At 39.6% G+C, this 24,685-nt stretch overlaps 1 protein-coding gene across 3 annotated transcripts in view; it reads left to right on the top strand.

The window, feature by feature from the left end:
* Nucleotides 1-24,685, top strand: part of rai14 (retinoic acid induced 14) — a 49,584-nt gene that overhangs the window by 1,627 nt on the left and 23,272 nt on the right. For all 3 annotated transcript variants that reach the window (XM_037752226.1, XM_037752227.1, XM_037752225.1), the window contains exons 2-3: nucleotides 1,559-1,640; nucleotides 23,966-24,096. In XM_037752226.1, the coding sequence (XP_037608154.1) occupies nucleotides 1,605-1,640; nucleotides 23,966-24,096 (167 nt within the window). In that variant the 5' untranslated portion in view covers nucleotides 1,559-1,604. The remainder of the gene's footprint in view (nucleotides 1-1,558; nucleotides 1,641-23,965; nucleotides 24,097-24,685) is intronic.

Below are 24,685 nucleotides of genomic sequence, written 5' to 3'. Positions count from 1 at the left end.
TTTAATGCATATGGTTTGTTCTTTATACTATGACAGTTTTCCTTGTAATTAGATTAAAAATCACAATATATCGCCTACTTACAGTATCGCAATATATCGCAATGTATTGAATCGTAACCCCTGTATCTTGATACATAACTTATCGCCAGATTCTTGCCAATACACGGCCCTATTTGTCATTGATGGGCTGCTGATATTTGACCGAAAAATAAGATTTGAATGTTGAAGGCAAATCTATGTTAATCTGTGGCTTGAATGCTGCCAGAGGAGCCCAGACATGGCTGTCCTCGATGCACTCACCTTCAGTACACCATGAGTATCTGTCCACGTAAAGACTCTTTGAAATTGGAATAACCCTTTGTAACTTATGCTATTGTCTGCAAAACCTTAATGAATGAATGAATGAATCATTTATTTTTGTGCCTGGTCATTTACATAACCCATCCCTCATGGGATTATTCAGACACATTAACTAACAACAAACATTACGGCATGTTAGCCCACCATCATCTAACAGCACAATACACCAGCATCATCCAAACATAAAATGAAACATCATCCAGACATAATCACAAATGTGAACCTCCTACAAATAATGCTCCAGGATATATCCCACAATGGAAATGCAACAAATAAACAGTCACAGATATACGAACACGGCTCCCTAAGCGAAAGACACATCTTATCATGACAAAAAAAGGCATAAGAGTCTGAGGAATTTATCTATTGCATATGTTACTTTTCTCCTCCTATCCCATGCTTTAGAAATATATTCAGAAAATACATAAACATTATCAAAAATATATTCAATTAAGGCTCCAGAGTGCACTGCGGGTTATCATTGCAAAGAGCTTGAAATTGCTAACATGTTGCTCTTGGTTGAAATACAAGCAGACACAGAGGAACCTGGAAATAATAATAATAATGAAGTAAGTGAGTAGGCTAATTTTGACTGGAATGCTCACAATGATATTTTGGTAGTAAATCACTGTCAGGCATGAAAAATTGGAAATTGCTAGAGGCATTTAAGGCGCAAAAAATACAGTCACCAGACATCCCCAAGGGTTCCGTGGTGATTTAAAACATCCTTATAGGAAACAATACAAAGCCGGATACCATTTCCAGCAACGGGTTTAAATTAGAATTGCATGTGGTACACATTCCCAAAACTGCCCATTGATTGGAGAGGAATAGTTGAATGTAAAAGTGCTTCAGATTTGTTACAGCTCGAGTATAGAGTTCTGTGATCATTATGAAAACGTTGTACACATTTACTTTTGTCACTTACTGTAGAGGAAGCTGTGCTGCTGACGAGGCTTTAATAAACGGCATATTTTAGTTTTTATGAGGAAGATGTTGATTTATTAAGGCTGTATTTATTGCCACTGCAAATCCGTGCTGCTGCACTGCACATTTACACCTCATATTGACTGTAACTTGTGTAGATAATAGTGTCACAAAATACCTGATAAATCAGATAGTTTAGTCTTCCAGAAACACTAAATCACATTCGATCACTCAGGCTGAGTTTAAACATCTGTGTCTTTTCTCTTCACAGCCTTGACTGAGTGATTGAGTGGGTGACTGCATGGACCGGACTGAACATGAAGAGCCTTAAAGCGAAGTTTAGAAAAACTGATGTAAGTACTGTAACATGTGTTCATAGCTGTGTACATGCTACCATGTGTGCATGTCTGCGTGGCTGAGTCAGTGTCTGTGTATGTATGCCCTGAGCAGTACTATGGCAGATTTTCTTAACCTTAGGGTCAGCAGCACCCCGTGGCTTGTTGATATTTTGCTATTTAAGAACAAATAAATAGGCTCTAAAGATAAAATAAATAGATTTATCATAATGTCTATGTAATCTATTTAGAGCTTCCCCGTGCTCTTGTAAACAGAAAGTATGCCATGCTCAATTTCACATGACAACTTGTCAGCTCTAATTGCGGGTGTCATGAGAACCTCAGGACCTAAAAACGGGATCATGAGTTTGAGAAAATCAGGATTTATGATGTTAGCGATATGACACACACTTTTATACAGACATGTGGAGTCACTTTAGGAAGGTGACTGTGGATGTGCAAAAACTTGGATTAATCCTTTAAAGACCACAAATATGCTCAGATACTGTGACTCTGCACCGCTCCAGATGAGGGTTTGATCCTGCTAACTATGAATCAGTCTTTAGGGAGGAATTTCTCTGTGTTGGTTCATCATCATCCATTCAGTCACAGTCTAAGATACTCTACAATCACAGGAAGAGAGGCGTCTCCACAGCGTCTGACTCATCTGTTGTCACAGTGACCGTAATGACACAGAGCCAAGCGCCAGACAGGAAAAAGCTGGAGGGTTTCTGGATGAATGGGATGAGTTTTAGGGGATGAGGGAGTGTCAGAAGTAGAGAAGTTGGCGAATGGAGAGGAGAATGCCTACTAAATGAGATACTTGGTTTATGTAGACAGTTTCCATGAGATTAAGAGTGTGTGGCGGGGCAGGGTGGTGAGCTCTGGTTAAATGGCATGCTCTGTTGAGAGAGAGAGAGACCGTCCCACAGAGGAAGAGTTAACTTTGCTTCTGCTTTTACTCATTTATAGCCACAATATACTGCAAAGCATAACTAGTGCATGGATGTGTGGAGAGCAAAATCAAGTCATCAGAGACCATCTGGAAGAATATTCAAATGTAGAGTTTAGGGCTGTCCTAAGACAGAAGTTCTTAGTCGACTAACACTCATACAATTTTGTTGACTAATCGATTAGTTGATTTAATCAACAGATATGTAAAACTGAGTTTCTCCACAAGGAATCTTGTGTTTACCAGAGATGTGCTCATAAGTTTCTTGGAAATAAGTCATTCAGCATGAAAAAAGCCTAAGACTTAGACCAAAACGACTGATTAGTCGAATAAGAGTGGGCAGCCCTAGTAGAGTTAGTTTGCTGTTTGGGTGTTTTGAAGTGGGGTTGTATGAGGTACTTGTATTGCTTACATTAGATGACGGTCGGCACGCTCCCAGCATCGCGAAACAGACCGGATTACCGACATCGGAGCAAAGCAATACAGTGCTGTGGATGTGAACGGCAGAAAAACTTATTTTAGCCACCTAAAAGAAAGGCTCACCTAAACAAAAATGACATCCGTTTACGTGTACGCTATATTTAGAATATTTTTACTGCTTTATCTTGCCGTCAGACAGCCCATTCCTTCTCCTTTCCGATGGGGAACTGGACTTAAAGTGAAACTTATCTATGCTCTCTCCAAAGCCAACAGGCTCAGATGAAAAAAATAGTATCAATACGTTTCACTTTTAGTGTTTCACTTTCTAATTATAGCATACACTTAAATGGATATAAATTTTCTTAGGTGAGCCTTTCTATTAGGTGGCTAAAATATATTTTTCTGCAGTCCCCATCTACAGCACTGTAATGCTTTGCTCCTGTGCTGGTACTCCTGTCTGTTTCTCGATGCTCTAGGTGCCCCAAACGTCATCTACTGTAGGTAAAATACTGACTATAGTTAAGTACCTCCATACAACTCCACTTCAAAACACCCAAACTATCCCTTTAAAACTCTCTATAAGGAATACAGATGCAAAGATATATCAATAGAAAATGGGAAAAATAACAATTTACTCCCGTTTTCTGATTCAATCTTTAACAGCCTGCAATTTTACACAGTCTCTACAGCCTGATATTAGCAATTTTTTGCAAATTCAGTCAGCTATGTGGGGGAGTACAATAGTGTCCCTTGTTCTAGAAAATGTTGAGTCCAGAAATGGGCAGCAAGGTCACAGAAGTTCCTCCTTAGTGTGTAAAATGGATGGTGGTTGTCTCACCTTTACTGGGTGTTATTCCAGTAAAAAACTGTATTGTTACAGTAAGGGTTGTAAACTGTTTGAGATGCTTTTGGAGAGGAATGCTTGTCGTCACTGAAATAGCTGGTCGTAGGCGGCATGAGAGAAGAAAGGGAAGAGCAGTGGATGTGCATGTTGCTTAGAAACACGACTGAAGCCATTTGCAGTCATGCATGCCTTTAGCAGACCTCTCACACCCACACACATTGTCGCACTTTGACCAATGTGATGTCGGGTTGTCTTTCAATTGTAATAAATCCCTGTTTTCTTATCTGTGCATTGATATGATACAGTTTGGGAAAGGAAACAATTGAACTGTTGTGCTGTACCAGTCATATACAAATACTAAGAACTGTTGACAGTTTTGATTGATATACCAGTTCTCTGGTTCGCTTGCACTCAAGCTGCATGGACATCATATAATGAAATGATAGTAATGAGGCGTTATTGTTTTGCTGTAGAGATTACATAATTCAATAACTGATCTGATTGCAAACGCATGTTTATTTCTTTTTTTTAAAGCATATCTAACCAACTATATTCTAAGTTTGGACAATTTTCTCTTGAGTAATTCTGAAATACAGAATACAAAATTATATTTTTTAAAAGAAAGATCCATAGATATATACAATGGTCATGATTAAGATATGCAGAAAATTGTTTCACAGACTAGCATGGTTATCCTCTGAGCCAACAGTCATTCCATTGCTTTTTATAGAAACCCTGAACAACCGTAATAGAAAGAAAATATCTCGGTTGTTCTATTTTAAGCTGTGTGTGTCAGCGACTGATTTCTCAGGAATGTTCCCCCCCAAACCCAAAACAGGCCCTTCTTTTTTTTTTTTTTTACAAAATAACAGAAACTTAATTCCTTCGTAAATATCTTTACTATGAAGTAAAGACCTTTCCAGATAATGTGTAATGGAATCTGTTTTGTCAAATCATTTCTAAATGCTTCACTAAATGCTTCACTTCCAGCCCAGTGTACTGAATGCATCACACAGCCAAACCTTTACTCAAACACCTACAACATGAGGCCTAAATAAAGTAAAAGGTATGATACAGGCAGGCAGTATAAGGGCTAAAAGTTGAGCTGGGTGATATGGCCTGATAATAAAACCGTGATACAAAACATCTAGAACTTTCCATTTGATGCAATGGTAAGAGAGAGATGTATATATGTATACAACAACACCAGATTCTTCTTTAGACCATTAGTTGATGAACAACTCAACTTCTGATAAACACACAAGAACTTTACTTTGCATCATGTATGGTTGCTTTATCCCTCATCAGGGTGTTATGTCTGGTGGTCTCATTTTTGTTAGGTTATGCTTTTATCTCTTCTTTGGTGTTGAGTGTATGCTTTTTATGCCTTGTGGTCATGTTTAATGCCTGGCTTCACACCAATTTCTTCTAGGATAAGAAGTTTATGTACGTGACAGGGGTGCACAAATATAAAAAAAATATGAATCACGATTTTTGCATCCCACAATTAAATGAAAATGATTGACTGTGATATTGACGTTTTAAAATTCTCCACTCATAGAAAAGAGGCAAATATGTCATGTTTTCAGGGCACTCGGAACAACATTTCACAGAGAACATTAGTCATCAACTCCGTTCTATCCCTTATGATCACCTAGTTCGACACTCCTATTAACTGTACAGCAGCCAAACCATAATTTGGATTTTTGGATGCTCTGGTTATAAAAATGATGGTATTGGTATTACGTTGGCACACAGCGACATAGTCAGTAACGTCACACATACAATACATGTCGGTGTGGAAGTTCTTCAGCTGAGTGAAGGATCTGCAATTTTCCACAACTGCAAGTCTTAAATAAGCCGTGGAGAAACAACCTTTAAAAACATTTGGAACAACTAACTTAATAAGAAACTTATTATATTGTAAGTCATTCCCATGATATTGCTCAGAGTAATCACAGTGACCGGCTCGTCTGCCGACAGCGCGGAGCTGAAGAGTTGAACGTTAACGGAAGTTCCATTGGGTTACATTATGGTGCGTTCAGGCTCTGCTCAGTAAAAAGCAGAGTATTGGGCGAAGGTAGATTATAACCCTATCATGATGCATTCAAATGTAATCTTGTAAAATGTAGTTTTGGTGAGGAACTTGAACAAATACAGTTGTTTGAAGGAAGAGAATTATGATCTGTTTAACTTCCTAACACTAGCTCTAAGCAGCTTATAATACATCATTAAAACTACTAATGCCAAAGCAGTGCTTGAATGACCTACCACTTCCTAACATTTATTACTCTTTTTTTTTTACTGTTATATTCTCCACCATGGCTTTACTGACTTGATGCTGGGTGGCTTGAAATGAATTTCCTCTTTTACAAAAACCTGACCTTTCTTATGTTTTGGGTTATGCTTGTAGTTATTTTTTGACCTTCCAGTATATTTGACTGTTATATGAACCTGTGTTCAGCTGCAGTAATGCCACGCAAACTAGCTAAAAACTGTCCAGCCAGGCAGACTCAGCAGAAAGTATCACCAGGTTAAGTAGCTCGGCTTTCTCAAATGCTGCACTGTGAATGCGCTTTAAGGCTAAGTAGTGTGAAAACGCCGCCTACGCTTAAGGTGCTCATGCATTTCTAACCTTGATATTAAACAGCTTTATTGCTGCACAAAAAAGATTAACTGAGAACAGAATGTGTGATTTTTCTCACAGATTATCCAGTATTGGTAATAACCGCACTGAGATCATCATGGCTATGTTGTGGTCTGACTTTTTCTACATGAAATGTGTCCATCAAAATTCTGTGCATGCCAGTAGGGAGTAACACCAGTGTTGCTTTATCAGCAGGTGTGTAGTTATGCAAGGTCAGAGTGAATCAGAGGAATTCTTTTTAAGTGTGTGTGTGTGTGCTCTGAAATGTTTGCATGTCTGTCTGCTAGACTGTCTGTGTTTGACTGTTGTTTCTGTCTGTCTGAATATGTCTTCGGAATATATCATAGACATTTTGGGATTCATTTGTGGATCATTTTGGCTAAGCCTATTTGGCCAAACAGTCAGCATAATGAGGGAGGTTCTGTGTGTGTGTGAGCAGTGTTTAAGACAAGCAGACGCTGTAATCTGGTTTCTGGGAATGGGGTTGGCAATCAGCCACAGAGAGGTTTACAGGCATTTTGCTTCGGCCATGCCTGAACAATCAGCCGTCAGAGATGGTTTTGCCGTGACCTGCACCGATAATGTCAATACGATTGTTTCTCTTTGTTTTGTTCAAACTAGGCCTCATTTATTTAAAGTTAATTTTAGAGCTGCAACGATTAATCAATTAGCTGTCAACTATTATATTAATCACCAACTATTTTGATAATCAATTGGTTTAAGTAATTTTTTAAGAAAAAAAAAAGAAAGAAATTCTCTGATTCCAGCTTCTTAAATGTGAATATTTTCTGGTTTCTTTACTCCTCTATAACAGTAAACTGAATATCTTTGAGTTGTATACAAAATGAGACATTTGAGGACGTCATCTTGGGCTTTGGGAAACAATGATCAGCATTTTTCAACATTTTCTGACATTTTATAGACCACAATATACCACAATATAGTAAGCAACTAATCAATTAATCGAGAAAATAATTGTCAGATTAATTGACAATGAAAATAATCGTTAGTTGCAGCCCTAGTTGAGTTGGAAATACAAGAAGACCCAGATTTAGCGAGTTGAGTGTGGTTTTGTTTGGTTTGGTTGTGAGTTTTGGTATAAATACTTATTTCACATCTATGCCAGTCTAAAGTTGACAAAGTTTAGATTTAATTCAGTAACTATCTGATCAAAGAATAAGTTAACAAGACTAATCTTTACAAACATTTAGTTCCAGCTTTTGGTACTACATTTTTTGGCAATACTTACTGACGCATTTTGGTGGAGAAGAAAACGTTATTGAAGTTTGATAACTAGCCCTAAATAGTACTCTGTAATACCTACGAGTAAAACAATGCAAAAACCACGTTGTAATGTAAAAAGTCATTCTACAATCATAATGTGTTTTTCTTGAAACAACCTTCATCGTAGAAAACGGTCGTGTGTAATTAGTTTGAGAGATCTTAATTAAGTCTTGTAGTGTGCGTCGACCCTTTGAGACCACATTAACAACTCTCCCTGCTGTTTGTACAGAGCTGCTCTAAATTAGTTAATTTGCTTACACTGTTATCTGTACTCTCAGCCCCTTACTACCATCCCCCAAGCACATTGCTTACTGGCTGTGCTGTTGTGCGTACACATACACATATTATACAGTGTTTGTTATTATGTGTGCATTTCTATTGTTGACAGTAGTTCTAGTATTAAACCCTCACCCAGCCCTTCATACTGTCACTACTTAAACCTGCACCCCCAGCCGGTAGACTAAGCAGGATTACTCGAGGCTTTCACTCACACACGCATTTTCACATCCATGTGTATAGACTGGTATCCACAGCATATGCGCAGACACACACACACCCTCCACAGTCTCTCTGTGTCTAATTGATGTGTGGATTATTTTGTCTCCTCTCACTCCACACATCTGTTTCATGGCTTCAATTCATCTGAGCTACACGACACTGGAGACTAAACTGTGCATTTACTGTTTGGCACTTATTAAAATGTATATAATCTGAAGTTGGCTATGTAAATACTGCAGGAATGGAGGCCTTCTTATCAGGAGTTCTGAAATATGTCCGCTGTGTTAACTGGAGCAGCACTGCAAAGCAAATCACATGCTGATCATCTGAAAGCATTTCTAAAAGAAATGTGCACTGTGTGGTTGAAAACCATAATACCGTATTTCCCTTCCTTCTCAGTACATCGAGGAAAAAAAAATGTTACACCCTACTTTTTCCATGAAAGTTGAAACATACTTTAGTCACAAAAAAGAAAAATCATTCTATACTAACACAATAATGAAGCAGCCCCTCAATTATAGAAGGTTTCTTTTTAACTGAAGCACATCCACTTGGCTCTGTTTGATTTGGCCCAGTCTAACTTGGTTTGGCATGGAATGACTGGGTGTAGTGAAAGCGTATTAGCGCTGGTAGTGACAGACAGTAAAACCTCAGGGACAGCCCAGCATTAATCTGGGAGAGGAGGAAGGGTGTGTGTGTCTGTGGATGTGTATGTTTGTCAGTTGTCAGCAGGAGATAGTACAGCAGTCCAAGAGATAACTACGGCCCCGTTCAGACATACTATAGTATTTTATCTCTAGATATACAGTGCGTTCTGATTCTGTCTACATTCAACAGGAAGTGTCAACAAAATACAAATTTAGCCAATGCAGAGAAGGACAATTAAGGATGATGTGGGTTCACAGCACTTATCAGTTGGATTTAATCATGATTGTCAGGAGGATGAGTGACCCATCAGCCAATCACACGTCTAGCCGTGGCTTAGGTTTAGAGCTGAAACGATTAGTCTTTTAATCAGTTAGTTTATTGCCAGAAAATGATTCAGCAACTTGTTTTGATAATTGATCATTTAAGTACATTTTTATGCAAAAAAGATCTCTGTCTCTCTCCAATATGAGGATTTGTTACTTTTCCCTGTGTAGTTTTGGACTGTTGGCTGGAGAAAACAAAACATTTGAGGACATGATTTGAAAACTGGGAAAGACATTTTTTTTACGGTTTTCTAATGATTAAGCAAGAAAATAACCAGCAGATTAAACGGTAGTGAAAATAATCATTTGGTCCTTACTTATGCCGAATTCACACCAGGCAGCAGTGAGGTGCGGCTCGCTGCAATAATAACATTTTTCTGCAGCCAGGAGGCATATTCATGTTTCAAGCAGGAAGAAATTCTTTGTAACATAGGTCAACATGTCACAGGAGTCACATGATCTGTTCACTGATAGGCCGTGGGTCCTCGCTGGCCGTACTTCGCCGCCACAAGTTTAACTTTTCCCAACTTTTGTTTGGTCACATTTCGTCGCAGAATCAAAAGTCCGCAGCTCGCTGAGCTCGAGAGCGGCCTCCCAGCTTTTTATAGACATTGCATGGCAGCTCGCCGCAGGCTGCACTTCGCCGCTGCCCTGGTGTGAATTCAGTGTTAGGGTTCCCCAGACCCAGCATGAACAGAAATAGAGCTGAAACGACTAGTCAGTTAATTGCTACACAAAATTAACCAAATGTTAATTTTGTCTCCTTTGTGGAACTAGTTAAATGAAGAGTCCTGCCTCTATGATGGTACTAGTGTAGCTTACTTATGTTGCATGCAGATTACCAGTCCAACTACTGGTATGCTCGCCACGGTTAGTCAGTTGTTGATTGCACTAGCCACTGTGGTCGTTATCCTAAAGTTTGACCCTTGATTTTGCCCCCATAGGCTTCTAAATGAATGTTAAAATATACAGACTTGAACTAGTTTAAATTAAGCCAAGGAAAGGCTAGAGGAAAATGGCTTAGAGCCTGTTTAAACATGGATCCAATTAAAGCAGGAACTGCCCATGGGATCTCTTTATTTCTTATCGCCTGTGTACATGAACTACAGGAAACCTGCTCATCAGCAAATACATGAAGCAGTGAGCAGCATGGTAAAAGCAGGCGGGTGTGATCCTTATGTCTGCATGTGTTTGCATGCTCATTGATATGTGGGCGTGTGTCTCTGCATGGGCTTGTTTGTTGTCTGGTGTGGGTGTGAGCACATGATGCAAGGTGCTTGACTGCTGCTTTATGTACTCTATATGTTTGTATTTATGTTTAAGAGGATTTGTTTGTGAAGGTATATTTATCAGTGTGAGCTTAAAGTTTTTAAGACAGCTGTGGCTGTATCCAGTGTAGCATGACTCACTAGTCTGTTGACATAGTTCAGAATTACATGTAGATGAAGTAATGGTGCGAGACATAACTAATCACTGATAATAACGTCGGCAGCAGAGAGATAGACGACAGCAGATAAGGTAGATGATGAGGGGAGTTCAGGTGAAAGGTTGTGGAAAAGTTGTGAAGAATAATAAGAGAAGAGGGAGAAAGATGAAGGAATAATGAGGAACAAGAAGCGGATAAAGGAGGAGAGATTGGGGGATGATGGGGGAAGAAAATGAGCAGCAGAGAAACCCTATATGAGCGAGAAGGGCAGTCCGGCTCCCCGCCTCCAGTCAGGTTCAGACGGGTTGTTTAGTTTGGCCTGCGCAGAACAACTGGAACAATATTCAGGCTTGGAGATGGATGGAGAGAGGGTTAATCTCAGTTCACCTGAAAAAAAATATCAGAACTTTCCGTCATGAGAGACTTTTGGCATCGCACTGCGTGATTTGCAGCGTACTTCCGAGAGCTGTTTTTGCTCTCAAGCGTTTGTGAGATGTGTTTTTAGTTATGTCTAATGATTTAAGTGATGGAGGAGTGATAGACAGTTTTATGGACACATCTTTAAAGTAGAATAGCCGGACCAGAAACACGGTTTCCTGTCAAAATTGAGTCCTTGGAGCTCAACAGAATGATCAGTGAGACTGTGTAACTTCTATTTGACTCTACTTTGACTCTTTGTACACTGACGTCTGTGCATGAACTCCTATCCTGTCTAAAGTGAGGAATACAGTAGATTTTTGCCCTACTCTGCTGACTTTATGAGCGGGCCTCGAGCGTAATGAGGCTGGTTGCTTTCCAAGTCCAGCAGTGTTTATTTATAGGGCAGGAAAGGCTATTTGTGTCAGGAGGAAGTGTTGCATGAGGGCTATTTTTTACTGGAGGTTTTCTTGCACCCATAAATGTCCTATGCCGGACTTCTGCATCAATTCATCAGCTTTAAAATAAGTACATTCAATGAAAAGAGCTGTGTGTCATAATTGTATGTAAGGAGTTCTAGTGGTAAGATCACATACATGTAGTAGGCTTGTGTCTTTGTCGCAGCCTATAATACTCTAAGCAAAAAACATAGTATATACTTATATTGTCACAATTCAATTCTTAGAGTCATGGTGGCCTCGTAGTATTCCCGTAACTAAACAAGTTGTTTATGAGGGGAGCACAAGAAAAGCAGTAAAATAAGAGGTAATTAGAGAGGTCAAAGGGAAACGTCAACTAATGGGAGTTTTTCAAGCTCCGACACTAAAGTGAAGAGAGGGTAAAGGGGGGCTGATGGATGACATGACAATTTTGTTTTCATTTCTGTTAAGTCTTAATGTTGATGCCCGGTCATCAGTGGAAACTTTTAAAACACGATCACATCATATGTTTAGTTTATCAGTCAGAAAATAAATACAATGGTACTTCCAATGCAGATTTACCACCTTAGGCAAGAACAATCTTATTCTTCTAAATACTCTAAGTGTGAAGCATAAACACAGAGCTTATTTAGCATTTATAGCACTTTCATCTGAGAGTCTCCACTACACCGCATTTAGCATTTACGTAAATAGAGGAAAGCTAAAAATAACTGAAACTGGACTAAAATGATGTATAATCATAACATTTCCTTTTTGGCAAACATATTTTGCTAGTTGAAAATGAATCACATTTTCCTTCTGTATTGTCCATACTATGATGAGTTACGAACTTCTATTTTAAACGAAATGTGTGTTCAAAATCCAGAAATGTTTCAGTGCTCGGATGATGACAAAATGGAATGGCTATTTAGTTTTAATACTTATAAATTGGCAACCTTTGTTTCTCAAGCTTGGAAAAAACATCAGGATGGTTTATTTGTCTCGTAGTATATGTTATTTATACTGCTACTCTGGTTTCTGCCTTTGTCTTTTCTTTTTTTTCTAAATAATGGTGTCTCGTAAGCCCGTTTGGGCTGGACATATTATAAGACACAATAATAATAAAATCAAATCATATTCTCGTTTAACAAATTATAACCAATCACATAATGGCAGACTTATTCTCTAAGGTAAATTGATTGAAAATTATTAATCATCACTGTATCTCGGGCACAGATATTCTCCTTGACAGTCTCGGATCTTGGCAGACTTTGAGTGGTAATATATGGGTGTCATTCAACTTGGCTGTCATTAGTGTCTCTAAAGGGGAACTCCACCGATTTTACACATCAAAGTCTGTTTACAGATCTTAGTAGTACAACTTTATATTAGGGGTGTAACGATACATCGATCAGGATCGATATATCGATCCCAACTGTTGGTGGTTGAGTTGCATTGTGGGTAATGTAGGCCTCAGGTTTTGACAAGGAAGAAGAAATAAATAAATAAAAATATCTCTGGGTCTGCTGCATTGATTTTGATCCTTTTTTCAAACTGTCCACCGTGAGTGTTATAGGAGTGCAATGCTAAACCGATGAAGTACACCGCTGCCTGATGTTCATATATGGACAATATATTGACTGTACCAACGATCACCAGTTTTGAGGGTAAAAGACATTTAGTGGGGAGACGGTGGTTCCAGTAAAATTGCAGTTAATCCAAAACAAAGTTGCCAAATGAGAAATATTGTCATGATGTAAATTTATTTCATTATCTAAACGTGCGGTCCAGATTGGGGGGTATTGTGAAATACATGGCAGCATCTTTCATCCTGAGAGCAACCATCTGGTCTTTGTTTAACAGTTCTGTCTACTAACTCTCTTATTCTGGGTTTGAGTTTCAGAGTCTAGTAAACTATTGTGTGTGTGTATGTGTGTGTGTGCTTGTACTACAGAGGGCAGTAAGCAGTTTCAGCTGTGGCCCGAGAGAAAGGATGTATTGTCTGAGGACATTTGAGCATCTGCTTTGTTGCAGATAAGGGGTTTATAGTTAACAGCCTACTGATCAAAGGGCAGAAATATTGTAGATGTGTCAGTCTCTCTTTCCTTCACTGTTTCTTTTCCTTTCTGTTCTGTACATTGTTCACTCGTCCATCCTCTCCTTCCTGTCTGTACTGCCCTCCTCTGTCTCTCAACCGTTCTCTAAAACAAAGAATATTCTTGTAACCTGCATAGATGTTATTCCCCTCTGGAGTTCAGTCTGCATGTTGCTTGTGTGTGTTACCTCCCAGCTAACCTACTTTTCTCTCTGCATTTGTTTAGCTTTATCTTTCATCTCTGCATGTAATCCCACAGACAACATAATGCTCATTTTTTTCACAAGAGACAAATCTGGTTTAGTGTGTGAATTGGAACAGTGGGGTTGTGTGTTCATGTTCAGTCAGCTCTCTGAGAACCTGGGAGAAGAAAGGACTTTAATACATGTATTAATGTATTTTCATCCTAATAACCTTGTGCTGCGTTGGTTGTTTTTTCCTTTTCCACTCTCCATTTCCTTTCCGTATTTCCTCTCCATGCTTAAAGGGGTAGTTTGGGTGTTTTGAAGTGCAGTTGTATGAGATACTTATCCATAGTCAGTGTGTTACCTACAGTAGATGACGGTTGGCACTCCCCCAATTTGGAGAAACAGACAGGAGTACTGGCACGAGAGCAAAGCAATGTACTGCTGTGGACGGGGGCAGCAGCAAAACCTATTTTAGACACCTAAAATAAAGGCTCACCTAAAAATATCAATATCAGTTTAAGTGTTTGCGATATTTAGAATATTTTCGCCAGTTTACCTTGCCATGAGACAGCTCTACAATCTATGTTTCCGATGGGGAACTGAAGCCGTTATCTATGCTCTTGCCAAAGCCTCCATTGGAAAAAAACTGTAATTTTACCTTGCAGAACACGGGAGCTGCTGGTCTACCGCTGCCTCAAATGGGTTAGTTTGAGTTCGGATTCACCAAAGTCACACAATAGCACAAACAAACTAACCGATTGAGGCAGCGATAGACCAGCAACCCCCGTGATCTGCGAGGTAAAATTACAGTTTTTTTTCAATGGAGTCTTGTGGCTCTGGCGAGACCATGAATGGATACAGCGGCTTTAGTTCCCTGTCGGAAAGAGCTGTCTTTCTGTTTTGCTTCTGTTTCCCTTATCTTCTCTCTTTATGTCAAAATTTTGTTTTTCCTGCCCAACTAACAGAGTGGCCTAGTTGGTTGTTCTGTCTGTCCAACACTTCAGTCCAAAACAAGATTTCCTTACAATTACTGCCCAGATCACCATGAAATGTGTTAGGGTTATTTTTCATCCCCAGGGTGCCAGTGATGTTGTTGCCACCGTCGGCTCAGATTTCCCTTAAACAACCTGACAAGGCATCTGGAAAAGTAATTCTTGGATTTTTCTATGAAGTCTGCTGAGGATATGTGTAGTCCTGGTTTTGCCTTTAACATTATATTCTAATCTTTAGATTTCCTGGGAAAGGATTTGCTTTGTTTTCTTTTTCAGTGTCCCCTAAGTTCACACAGATGCAGTACACCGACAAATAATAGAGTCAAAAGGCCTCCTGGTCTCTTTGCTTATCAAATCAGCTTTAACTTAGTTATTAATGAGTTATAGCAATAAGTAGTATAAGTATAGTATAAGCTTTTACCACTTTATATGTGGAAGTAAAGCAGCTGCATTGAAATGACCTGTATTCTCCACGTAGTTGTTCAAAGAAGAACAAACACCTTTTTATCCGTAGATCAACAAACATGTTATTTTGTCTATTTCGGAGGGAAATACTAAAGGTTTTCTTAAGTAAACGGTTTTTAAGTTAAACTCCACCTGCTCTTAGGGGCTGAACTCTACAAACATACAGACTGTGATGTAGGACTTACTGTTTCCCTATCTTAGTTTGTTTTTCCTTCAGAGAACCGAGGAAGTTCAGGGAACCAGAAAAAACACAGCCATGTTTACGCAAAAACCAGTAGGATAACAAACAGTCGCACACACTTGATGGGTATCTGTTTTCTTTGCAATTTATTCTAAAAGTGTAGTAATGACTGGACGTTTGAAGTTGTCATTCCATGATTTAGAGAAATTAACACCTGTGGGACGTGAGGAGAGGAGAGGACACAACGACTCATTGAAACATAACTGTAAAGCAACACACAGGACATTAATATATGGTAAAACCTCTGATTTCTACCAGTAATGTATCTCTGTTTCTTTTTGTCTCTCAGCATGTCTCTACCAATTCATTAATTGCTTTCTCTTTTTCCTCACCTCTTCAGCTTTCTCGCTCCTTGTTCTCTTGTCCTTGTCCTTGCAGCCAGCCTCATGCCTGGACAAACAGGAAACACTTAGTGTTATCAGCCGACTCTTTGTGTGTCTTAATGACTGTCAGGCTAAAGACAGAGCGAGAACACACTACCGTCCACACCCTGATTCCACTGTAAACACACTTATCGCAGCAAAAGAAACAGAAAGAGAGGGAGAACCTGAAAGAGAGACAGGCGGACGGACAGGGACGGACAGGGACGGAGAGGACGGGGGGGCAGTTGGGGAAACAGAACTGAAAGCAAGACAGGAAGTGAGATCCTTCTCACTTCCTGGGGGTACACACACAGAACAACGGTGGTCTTACTGGTTTATAATCACAGGATTAGTGACCCATGACTTATTGGGGCTAAACCCATGCTGTCCAGTGCAAGCCAATGTAGGCTAAGTCAACAGTATTCAGTACAAGCAGATATTGTCCAATCATTTAGAGTTCATGTGTTGTACACTGGTTTAGATGTTTTTGAAAGTGCAGTGTTTGTACAGTATTTGACATGCTCTTTGCTGTGTTGTCATGAGGGGCAGGGCTGCAAATAGCAATTGTTTTCATGAAAGTGGTTAATATAATTCATATTTTGTAATAACACTATCATATATGTGAAAGGGGTCGTTGTGATGAACCTTCAGAGAATTAACACCTGCATCTGCAGCTCCTCTCAGTTTTACAGAGCTTTATTGCGAGTTTCAGCTCATTGTTTAGCTGTCTTACTGTTTCGGTTCACTCTCTTTCACAGCATCGTTTTCGGTCGCAGCAGGCAGCTGTTTTCAGCAACAAAGCCCACTGTACACTCCCTGCTCTGCAGCAAATAGTAGACACACACAATTAGAGACTAGCTGGAGAACATAGTGGAGCATTTAGAAGCTAAAGAGCCAGATATTTCCCTCAGGAGTTGGTGGAGAGCAAAAACAGAGCTAAAAGAGAGAGAATATTGGACTTACATTTGTCAGGTGAGCCGAAACACGATTCCAAATGAATGCTCATGTTGCTGGTTTAGTGATTAATCTGCCAATTCTTTTCTCTTTTACTTGACTAATCGTTTGTCCAGCCAGCAGTCCAAAACCCACAGATGTTCAATTTGCAATCACATAACAAAGAAAGGCAGCATATTTTCCTCACAACTGAGAAGCTGGGACTAGGTAGTGTTTGGCTTCTTTGCTTGAAAAATGAATGGTTAATAGATTATCAAAATAGTTACAGCAAACTTTAAGGGTAACTTCTGTATTTTTCAACCTGTCTAAGTGACTAATGGGGACAACAATTTTTTGGTCCAGTATTGAGAGATAACGCCAAAACCGGCAGCCGCGAGCAACCAAGCTGCGATGGCAAGTGAGCAGCATCAGTGTAATGTTGTGTTCACTAAAGGTGCTTGTTTTTGCCACTGACAGGCTCAGATTGTTATCAAAAGTGTCTGACAACTTTATGGAAAGGACCCTACAGAGAAATAAAATGTTTTTCTTACCTTTCGCTTGATCCGGTCTGTTTGTCCTTTAGTCCAAGTCCCGTTCGTGGAGAAGTCTCGTTGTGAAACCTGAATATCCGTATACTCTGGCTCAAATAAGTACGGGTGGCCATCGAATTCAAAGACCTCATCCACATTGTCGAAATCATCTAAATATTCAGCCATGACATTGAGAATCTTTTAGATAACACTAAGCTACGCTTTCTGTACTCCAACACAACAAACCCTGCCCGACTACTCCATTTCCAGCAACACGTAACATCGCAAGATTTCAGAACAAGACTTCTCCTTGAGCGAGACTCTTTCCATAATGTCAGACACTTATAATAACAATCAGAGCCTGTCATGGCAAAAACAAGCATTTTTAGTGGACGCAAATGGCGGTGCCAGCTTGCCCCAATAGCACCATATTGCAGCCTGTGAGCAGCTGCTGTCTACAGCACCTCCCCCAATACTGGACCAATTTTAGAAATGATTGTCCCTATTAGTCAGTTAGACACAAAAACATGGGAAAATAGGGTCCAGGTTGAAAAGTACAAAAGTTACCCTTCAAGGACATGAGGATATTTTTTTTCTACTGCACTGCAACGGTATATGGTACACTGTTTGCCCTCTCAGAACAGGCAAAAGAAAATTTGGTTAAGAAAACTCTTCAATACACTTTGTTGAATCACTTTTTGTTAGAGCCGTGGAGGCCCGTGCTGATTTTGCACCATCTCTGCCGGCCCATGATTATTTCATCAGCCTCCCCGGGATGACACTATTTGTGTATGTGGCTGAAACTGGAGCAGTGCATTCCGCTCCACTTAAACCTGTCCATTGCAATGTACTGTAGTCTAATGCTATCGATGTCATGCTGCTTTGTCGTGATGGCCTTTCATTTCTTTGGTCAGCCTATTAAAATCACAGAAGCCATTAGGCAGGATCATGTGATACAGTACATCAGTGTTTCCCCTGTAATTTTTTCTATCAGCGCTGGTTGGTATTTGTGTTGGTAGGGGTTTAAAGTCCATTCCAGTTTTTCTACCACATGCAGTTCTTGTTAATGAGACCACAACAGGAGCCTTACCTGCAAAAATCAACTCTATACTTGGCAGTTTTTGGTTAGAGATGTTTCTTTTACAGTCATATAGTGTTCAAGAATCAAAATAAGAGTGACCCATAAACCATTTGTTTTGACCAAAAAGGTCAGCCACCCAAATTTGAATTACAATATGGATTTTTGTAGAGCTACAACGACCCGATTAGTCGATCGACAGATAATGTGTTTGAGTGTGACCAGCAGGATGCTTCAGTGTACAAAGAGGAAGTCCTGCTCAATATGAAACAAGTTAAATGAATCATGAACACTGGAGAAAGTACACTTCGGAGACACAGATGTGTGAAACGTTGTGCAGATGTTGTAATACTAGTTTCTCTGTCATATAAACCTTTGGGTAATAATGAATGGCGTGGTAATAATAAGTTACAGTACATATTTCTGTTTGACAGAGAAGGGGAGTGTCGACTCTACTCTGTAGACACAGTGGAGGTTCAGATGAGGTAAAAGCTTTTGTAGAGTTGCATACTTTCAGAGTGAAACTTTTGCCTGTAAGGCAGTTGTTAGAAAACGCAGGGTAGTGGGCTGCAGTTTCTTGATTCAAAGACTCTGACAACCAAACACAGCATGAACAAATCTTTACTGAAGCAAGTATACAGAGAACTGGCTGTCTAGTGTTCTTGGCAGTGTTTTTAATGATAGCACAAAGCCCTGAAGCAAGAGAATATACAGTACCCAGATCCCTGGACTTTAGTTTTAAAACTACCTCATACCTTTTTTTTTTTTTCTGGTTTTCCGTCTCTGTGAAACCACACTCTAACTTAATAATTTTCAGGTTCCTCCTCGTACTACCCTCTTAGGTTGGACAGGTTTGTGTGGTTGACCATCTTTCATGACAACTCTTCTCTTCTGGGTTTTTCTGTAAATATTGGGTGGGTGAATCGTAAGGATAAACATTGGTAGTCGTTTCTTTGCATGGTGCATTTAAAATCTTGTGTCTGTTCTCTGTGAGATATTATCCCAGCATACTTCTGTATTTGAAATGAAAACACTTCCATCTAGGCATTGTACCAGTATTTTGTCTTTTCAGTATCATTCTGTGTCTTTTGTGACATGCTCCTCTGGTTAAGCAACTCTGAAAATCATTTCATGTCCTGCTGTACGCCAGTGTGTTGAAAACATACCAGAGAAAAAGCATGTTCAGTTGTTCAAACAAACAGCTAAATAGGTGTGTAAGAAAATACCGATACACTTGAGTATTGCAATATTATGTTTTGTGATACTGTATTGATTCTCAAAAACATTATAGATTTTAAATTAATAATTTACATGCAAAGATTTGTGGCAGACAGTGGCTCATATTGGACAAAAAGCAGTGCTATGATGTTGTATGATACAGGGAATGTGATAAATGCAAATGTAGATCTCACCGTTGGGATTGCATAAAAGAAGTGAACTTTTTTTTACTCAGATTTTATGCATATGGTGATGTGTTTTTTATACTACGACAGTTTTTTTAGAATTAAATATAGATAGCAATATATCGCCTTGCTTACAGTATCAAAATATATTCAATCGTAACCCCTGCATCATGATATGTATCGTATTGCCAGATTCTTGGCAATACACAGCCCTAAGCAAAGTACAGCCTGGACTAGGAAAGGATGCAGGATTAACTTTTTTAGAAAAGGTACAGAGTCTGATTTGATCAGGTGGGTCACCAAATCCTATAGAAAGGAGGCTGGGTGACGGGCGGACATGGGTCTTGGGGTATGGGGTATAACACATGCGCAGTGTAACTGAAGCTGCGGTCGTGCGTTGCGATTGGCTCAATTTCGGCGACTGCAGGCCATATTTTACTGCGCATGTGTAATACCCCGAAAGATATGACGCGTTGATGACGCGTGACCCAGCCTCCCATAGGACTTGTGGGTCACAGGGAAGCTGGAACCAACCCCATCATGAACTGGGGAAAATAACAAGCTGGGTTAGTGGCCTGTCAATCACAGGGCTTCATATATACAAGCAATGTTGAGTTTACTTCACAGGGTTAGATATAGGAAATACAAAGTTTCAGATCCATCTAAATTATTTTAATCAACTCAGTTTGCAGACCTTTCATGCAAATATCTGCAAAGTGTCAACACCCAGTAAAGAATCAGATGCAACATCAAGTGAGTTTGTTATGATGTTTATTTTGAGAGATCTGGAAAGTTACTGAATTATTCAGGTGCACACAATACAAACTTAACTTGAACTGTAGCTCCCTGAATAAGGTCCCATTAAGTGACACCTCACCATCTGCAAGATGCGACTGCTCCTGTTATTCAATCTGTAATGTGCAGTATAGGAATGGCTTTGTTTTGCTGCTATTTCCGGATCATAAAGGCACTAAATTACAGCAGCAAGTTCCACCCTTCCTGATGTCCCCAAAACATGATAAGAAGAGTACTACCGGGTACCGTGTTGAATGAATAATATAAACAAACAACTCTACAAGTTCCTTTTACATTCTCTTTGAAGATTTTGATAAAGCTCGGGCAACAGAAACACAGGGTTCATTCGTATGCATATATGTATTTTTTTCCTTTTTCTTCAGTTATGGCTCAGTTGTTTTTTTAGTATTTGATTGCTTGAGTGCCCTGCATGCTGCTTGAAAAGCACATGACTGAGACTTTTCTGACCAGCATACTGGGAGGCAAATACCACTCACCTCTGTGAAAACAAGGAATCCTAAACACTACACCATATGGGATATGTCCTCTTTATAGCTTTAGTTATCTCCTGCTGTGTCATGTTTCACTGCACGTCAATCATAGTGACGGACAGATGCACGTTCTCTGACTTTTCTGTTCCACTTGCACTTACCCCCCCAGTACCATTGTGCATGTTTTACTCTGCGACACAGGGTTTCCCCTGAGATATAGATTAGCAGAGGCGGGAAGCCACCCAGGTCCTTATTCAGCTCATCTAATGATCAATGGTCTTGAAAATATTTTTAGCTACAAAAGGGGGGCCCTGTAGAAAAGGTTTGGGAACCACTGCTGTAATGCATTAACGCAATCAATCTTTCGATGTTGTAGCAGGCTCAGTTTTAAAGCTAGAGTGAATGTACTGGCATCATATGAAACAAGAACACCTAAGGAATCGATTGGTACAATGTCATACTAGCTTGTCACCAAAGGAGGTTGAATAACGCTGCAAACCTGCGTTAAATTTTGGCGAGGAAAAACTGTCATGGCCATTTTCAAAAGGGTCCCCTTGACCTCTGACCTCAAGATATGTGAATGGAAATGGGTTCTATGGGTACCCACGAGTCTCCCCTTTACAGACATGCCCACTTTATGATAATCACATGCAGTTTGGGGCAAGTCAGTCAAGTCAGCACACTGACAGCTGTTGTTGCATGACAACAAAGTTGCTGACTTTGCCATGTTATGATTTGAGCATATTTTTTTATGTGAAATGCAGTACCTGTGAGGGTTTCTGGACAAAAATCCACAGTTTACCTTTAAGAAAACATAAGCAAATAGACAAAACATGAGCAAATACTGAAATGCTGTAAGTCAACACAGCAGCAGTTTCTGGGGGATACTGATGAACACGCTAGTAATAAACAAAGGGCTACTGCTAGGTGTATTGCCAGGACAGTATCTCTAATAATACAGGAATTGTGCAAGCAGAAAGTTAAAACTCAAATTAACACAGTTAATGGTAAACTTTGTTATAAAGGTCCAGCATTTATTTTGTAGTAACTCTAAACTGGTCTTGGATATTTTTGGAAATACTTGGTGAAGTACGCCCATCGTTGCTCATCAAAGACATGGAAGGGCACCTGGTAGATTCATAAATCTTTTTCACGTGTCCCTTCAGTGCTCAGCTGAGTATTTTTATATCCAATCTGTTATTTCCAGTCTGTCGGAGAACTTTCTCGTCTTACACAGCCTCCTAAATAGTATCTCACCTCTTGCTTCAACGCTTTGAAGCCTGGAACACAAAGAGCATGTGTGGGTTTACAACAGTTTTCCAGAGCTCCTCGCCAGAAATGCAACAATATGTCTCTCCTCTCAGTCTTACTTTCTTTTTAGTTTATAAAACACCAACAATTTAGTGTATTTAATTTCCTCACTGCTCCATATAAATGACTCTGTGGCTAAGGCTGCAGCGCTAGGTGGTCATCCTAGCTGTTTCAGTGACAGAAGGGATTTTTATAGCCCAGCAATTTTCCACCAGCTGTGCAAAACGTATTGCAGTGATTGCATTTGGGGGTTTGCCACAGAGGCTATCTACACCAAGTATTGCTATGTTAGCTTATTGCTCTCTTGAAATAGAGTACAGTTTGCCACCACAAGTATTTCTGGAGTCAGAGAGTTCACCCCCCTTATCACGTGTAGGTCAGTAGGCTATCGGGTCAAATCTAATACTGTGCGCTGCATCCTAATATGCACAGATGGTTGCATGGAGAGCTGACTAATGAATTTGTGCTGCCAACATGTTTGAGGAGCGCAGGTTTAGTTCTGCCTGTCACTCTGTTATCAAGTTAAGGAAACAAATACATTTACAACACGCTCCCTTTACAACAATTTTGTTAAACACATTTTTGAATCTGTCTTTCTTTCAAATGAGCGGCTACTTCTTTCCTAGTTTGATATTTATGATTTTGGTTGATTATAGTTTGAGTGAGTCCATCGTCCTTTTTATATGGTTAATGTATATGGTAAATGTGTTTTCATAATGTTGGTTTTGTTTTTTGCCAGAGGTAAACGCTTTTGTGGACAGCTCTTAAAAAGCTTACTGTATTTTTTGCCATCAGACTGCAGTGTGCAGTGAGATCATGCTTGAAGCTTTCCAATAGCTGACATCTCTCTATCTGAACAGCCTGTCAGTGATACAAAAGTGGGGCCGTTTGGTTTGTGTACGTGTCCACATTGGATGTTACTTAGTTGTGTGTGTGTGTGTGTGTGTGTGTGTGTGTGTGTGTGTGTGTGTGTGTGTGTGTGTGTGTGTGTGTGTGTGTGTGTGTGTGTGTGTGTGTGTGTGTGTGTGTGTGTGTGTGTGTGTGTGTGTGTGTGTTCTTCTCACATATGGAGACTAATGTTTTGTGCGGGCCATAGCAGAGCCAAAAAAACATTCCCTCCCTCTGAGAAACATTACTCACATTAAGGGCATCTCGGTCATTTTGGCTGCAGAGTAAGATCTGCTAATGTGTATGTTAATGTCCAATGATGCACGTCATTGTTGGGAAAGTATACATTATTATTAGAGATAAAGTTAAATGTCTGATATAACATACTTTCTTATAATTAAAACCATGGATACTTCCCCCTCTTAGTTGATCAGCCGACTAGTCTCGTCTTGGTCTAAATCGACTAAGATTTCTTTATTAGATTAGTAGTTTTTTTATGCTTTTTTCATGTTGAATGACTTATTTTCATGAACCTTATGAGCACATATCTGGTAAACACAAGATTTAAAGTGGTGGAGTTTTAGTCGACTAAGAATTTCTTTGGTCGAGGACAGCCCTACATCACAACAATTGATATCTTAAAGTCCGTCTTGATGATGTTGATGGTTTTATCTTTCTCTCCCATCTCTTTAGGTCAATGAGTGGAACAAAAATGACGAGCGCCTGCTTGCTGCAGTGGAGCACGGCGAGGTGGAGAAGTTGGCGTCGCTTCTCGCCAAGAAAGGTGCCAGTGCTATAAAGCTGGACAGCGAGGGCAAATCAGCGTAAGCATTCTTACTAATATCTACAAAAGAATCAAGGAAAATGGCTGTGATAAAGATGTAGCAATCAGGGAAATTAGCTTTTTAGCACAAAATTACTCCCGCAGAGTAATTAATTGCTTCTGTAGGATGGGTACTGTATGAGCTCGGGGAAGCAGCTTCAGTCAAAAAAGAAAAGCACTTTGATTCAGATCTGCTACACTGACAAGGCTGCAAACCAAAAACCTGAGGAGAATAAAATGTGCAAATCTCCAGTTTGCAGCCTGGTTTAGTAATATCTGACAAGTAAATAGAAGTGCAGCTATTCAGGTGCTATCTGGGACTTAGCTCACACTTTAATAACAAAGGTGTGATAAGAAATAGTGTGGTTGTGGTAAAATAAAAGTGGGTGTATTAAATTTTAGGGAAACATTATCCAGTCTTGGTGATTTTTGTGTTTTCCTTTCAGTTACAGCATATGCTCAAATCCTCATGTGTTGGGCTTGTGAGACTACTTTCACGCTCCACAGCACTATGTTAAAAATGAATGGCCAGTCTAAAAATACAGCTTTTTTTCTATTTCCTGAAAGGTTGACATTTTCAACCATTCATT

Source organism: Sebastes umbrosus, chromosome 19 (genome assembly GCF_015220745.1).
Source record: "Sebastes umbrosus isolate fSebUmb1 chromosome 19, fSebUmb1.pri, whole genome shotgun sequence".
Classification (NCBI taxonomy): Eukaryota; Metazoa; Chordata; class Actinopteri; order Perciformes; family Sebastidae; genus Sebastes; species Sebastes umbrosus.
The sequence above is the reverse complement of the archived record's forward strand: the minus strand, read 5'-3'. Positions and strand labels throughout refer to the sequence as shown.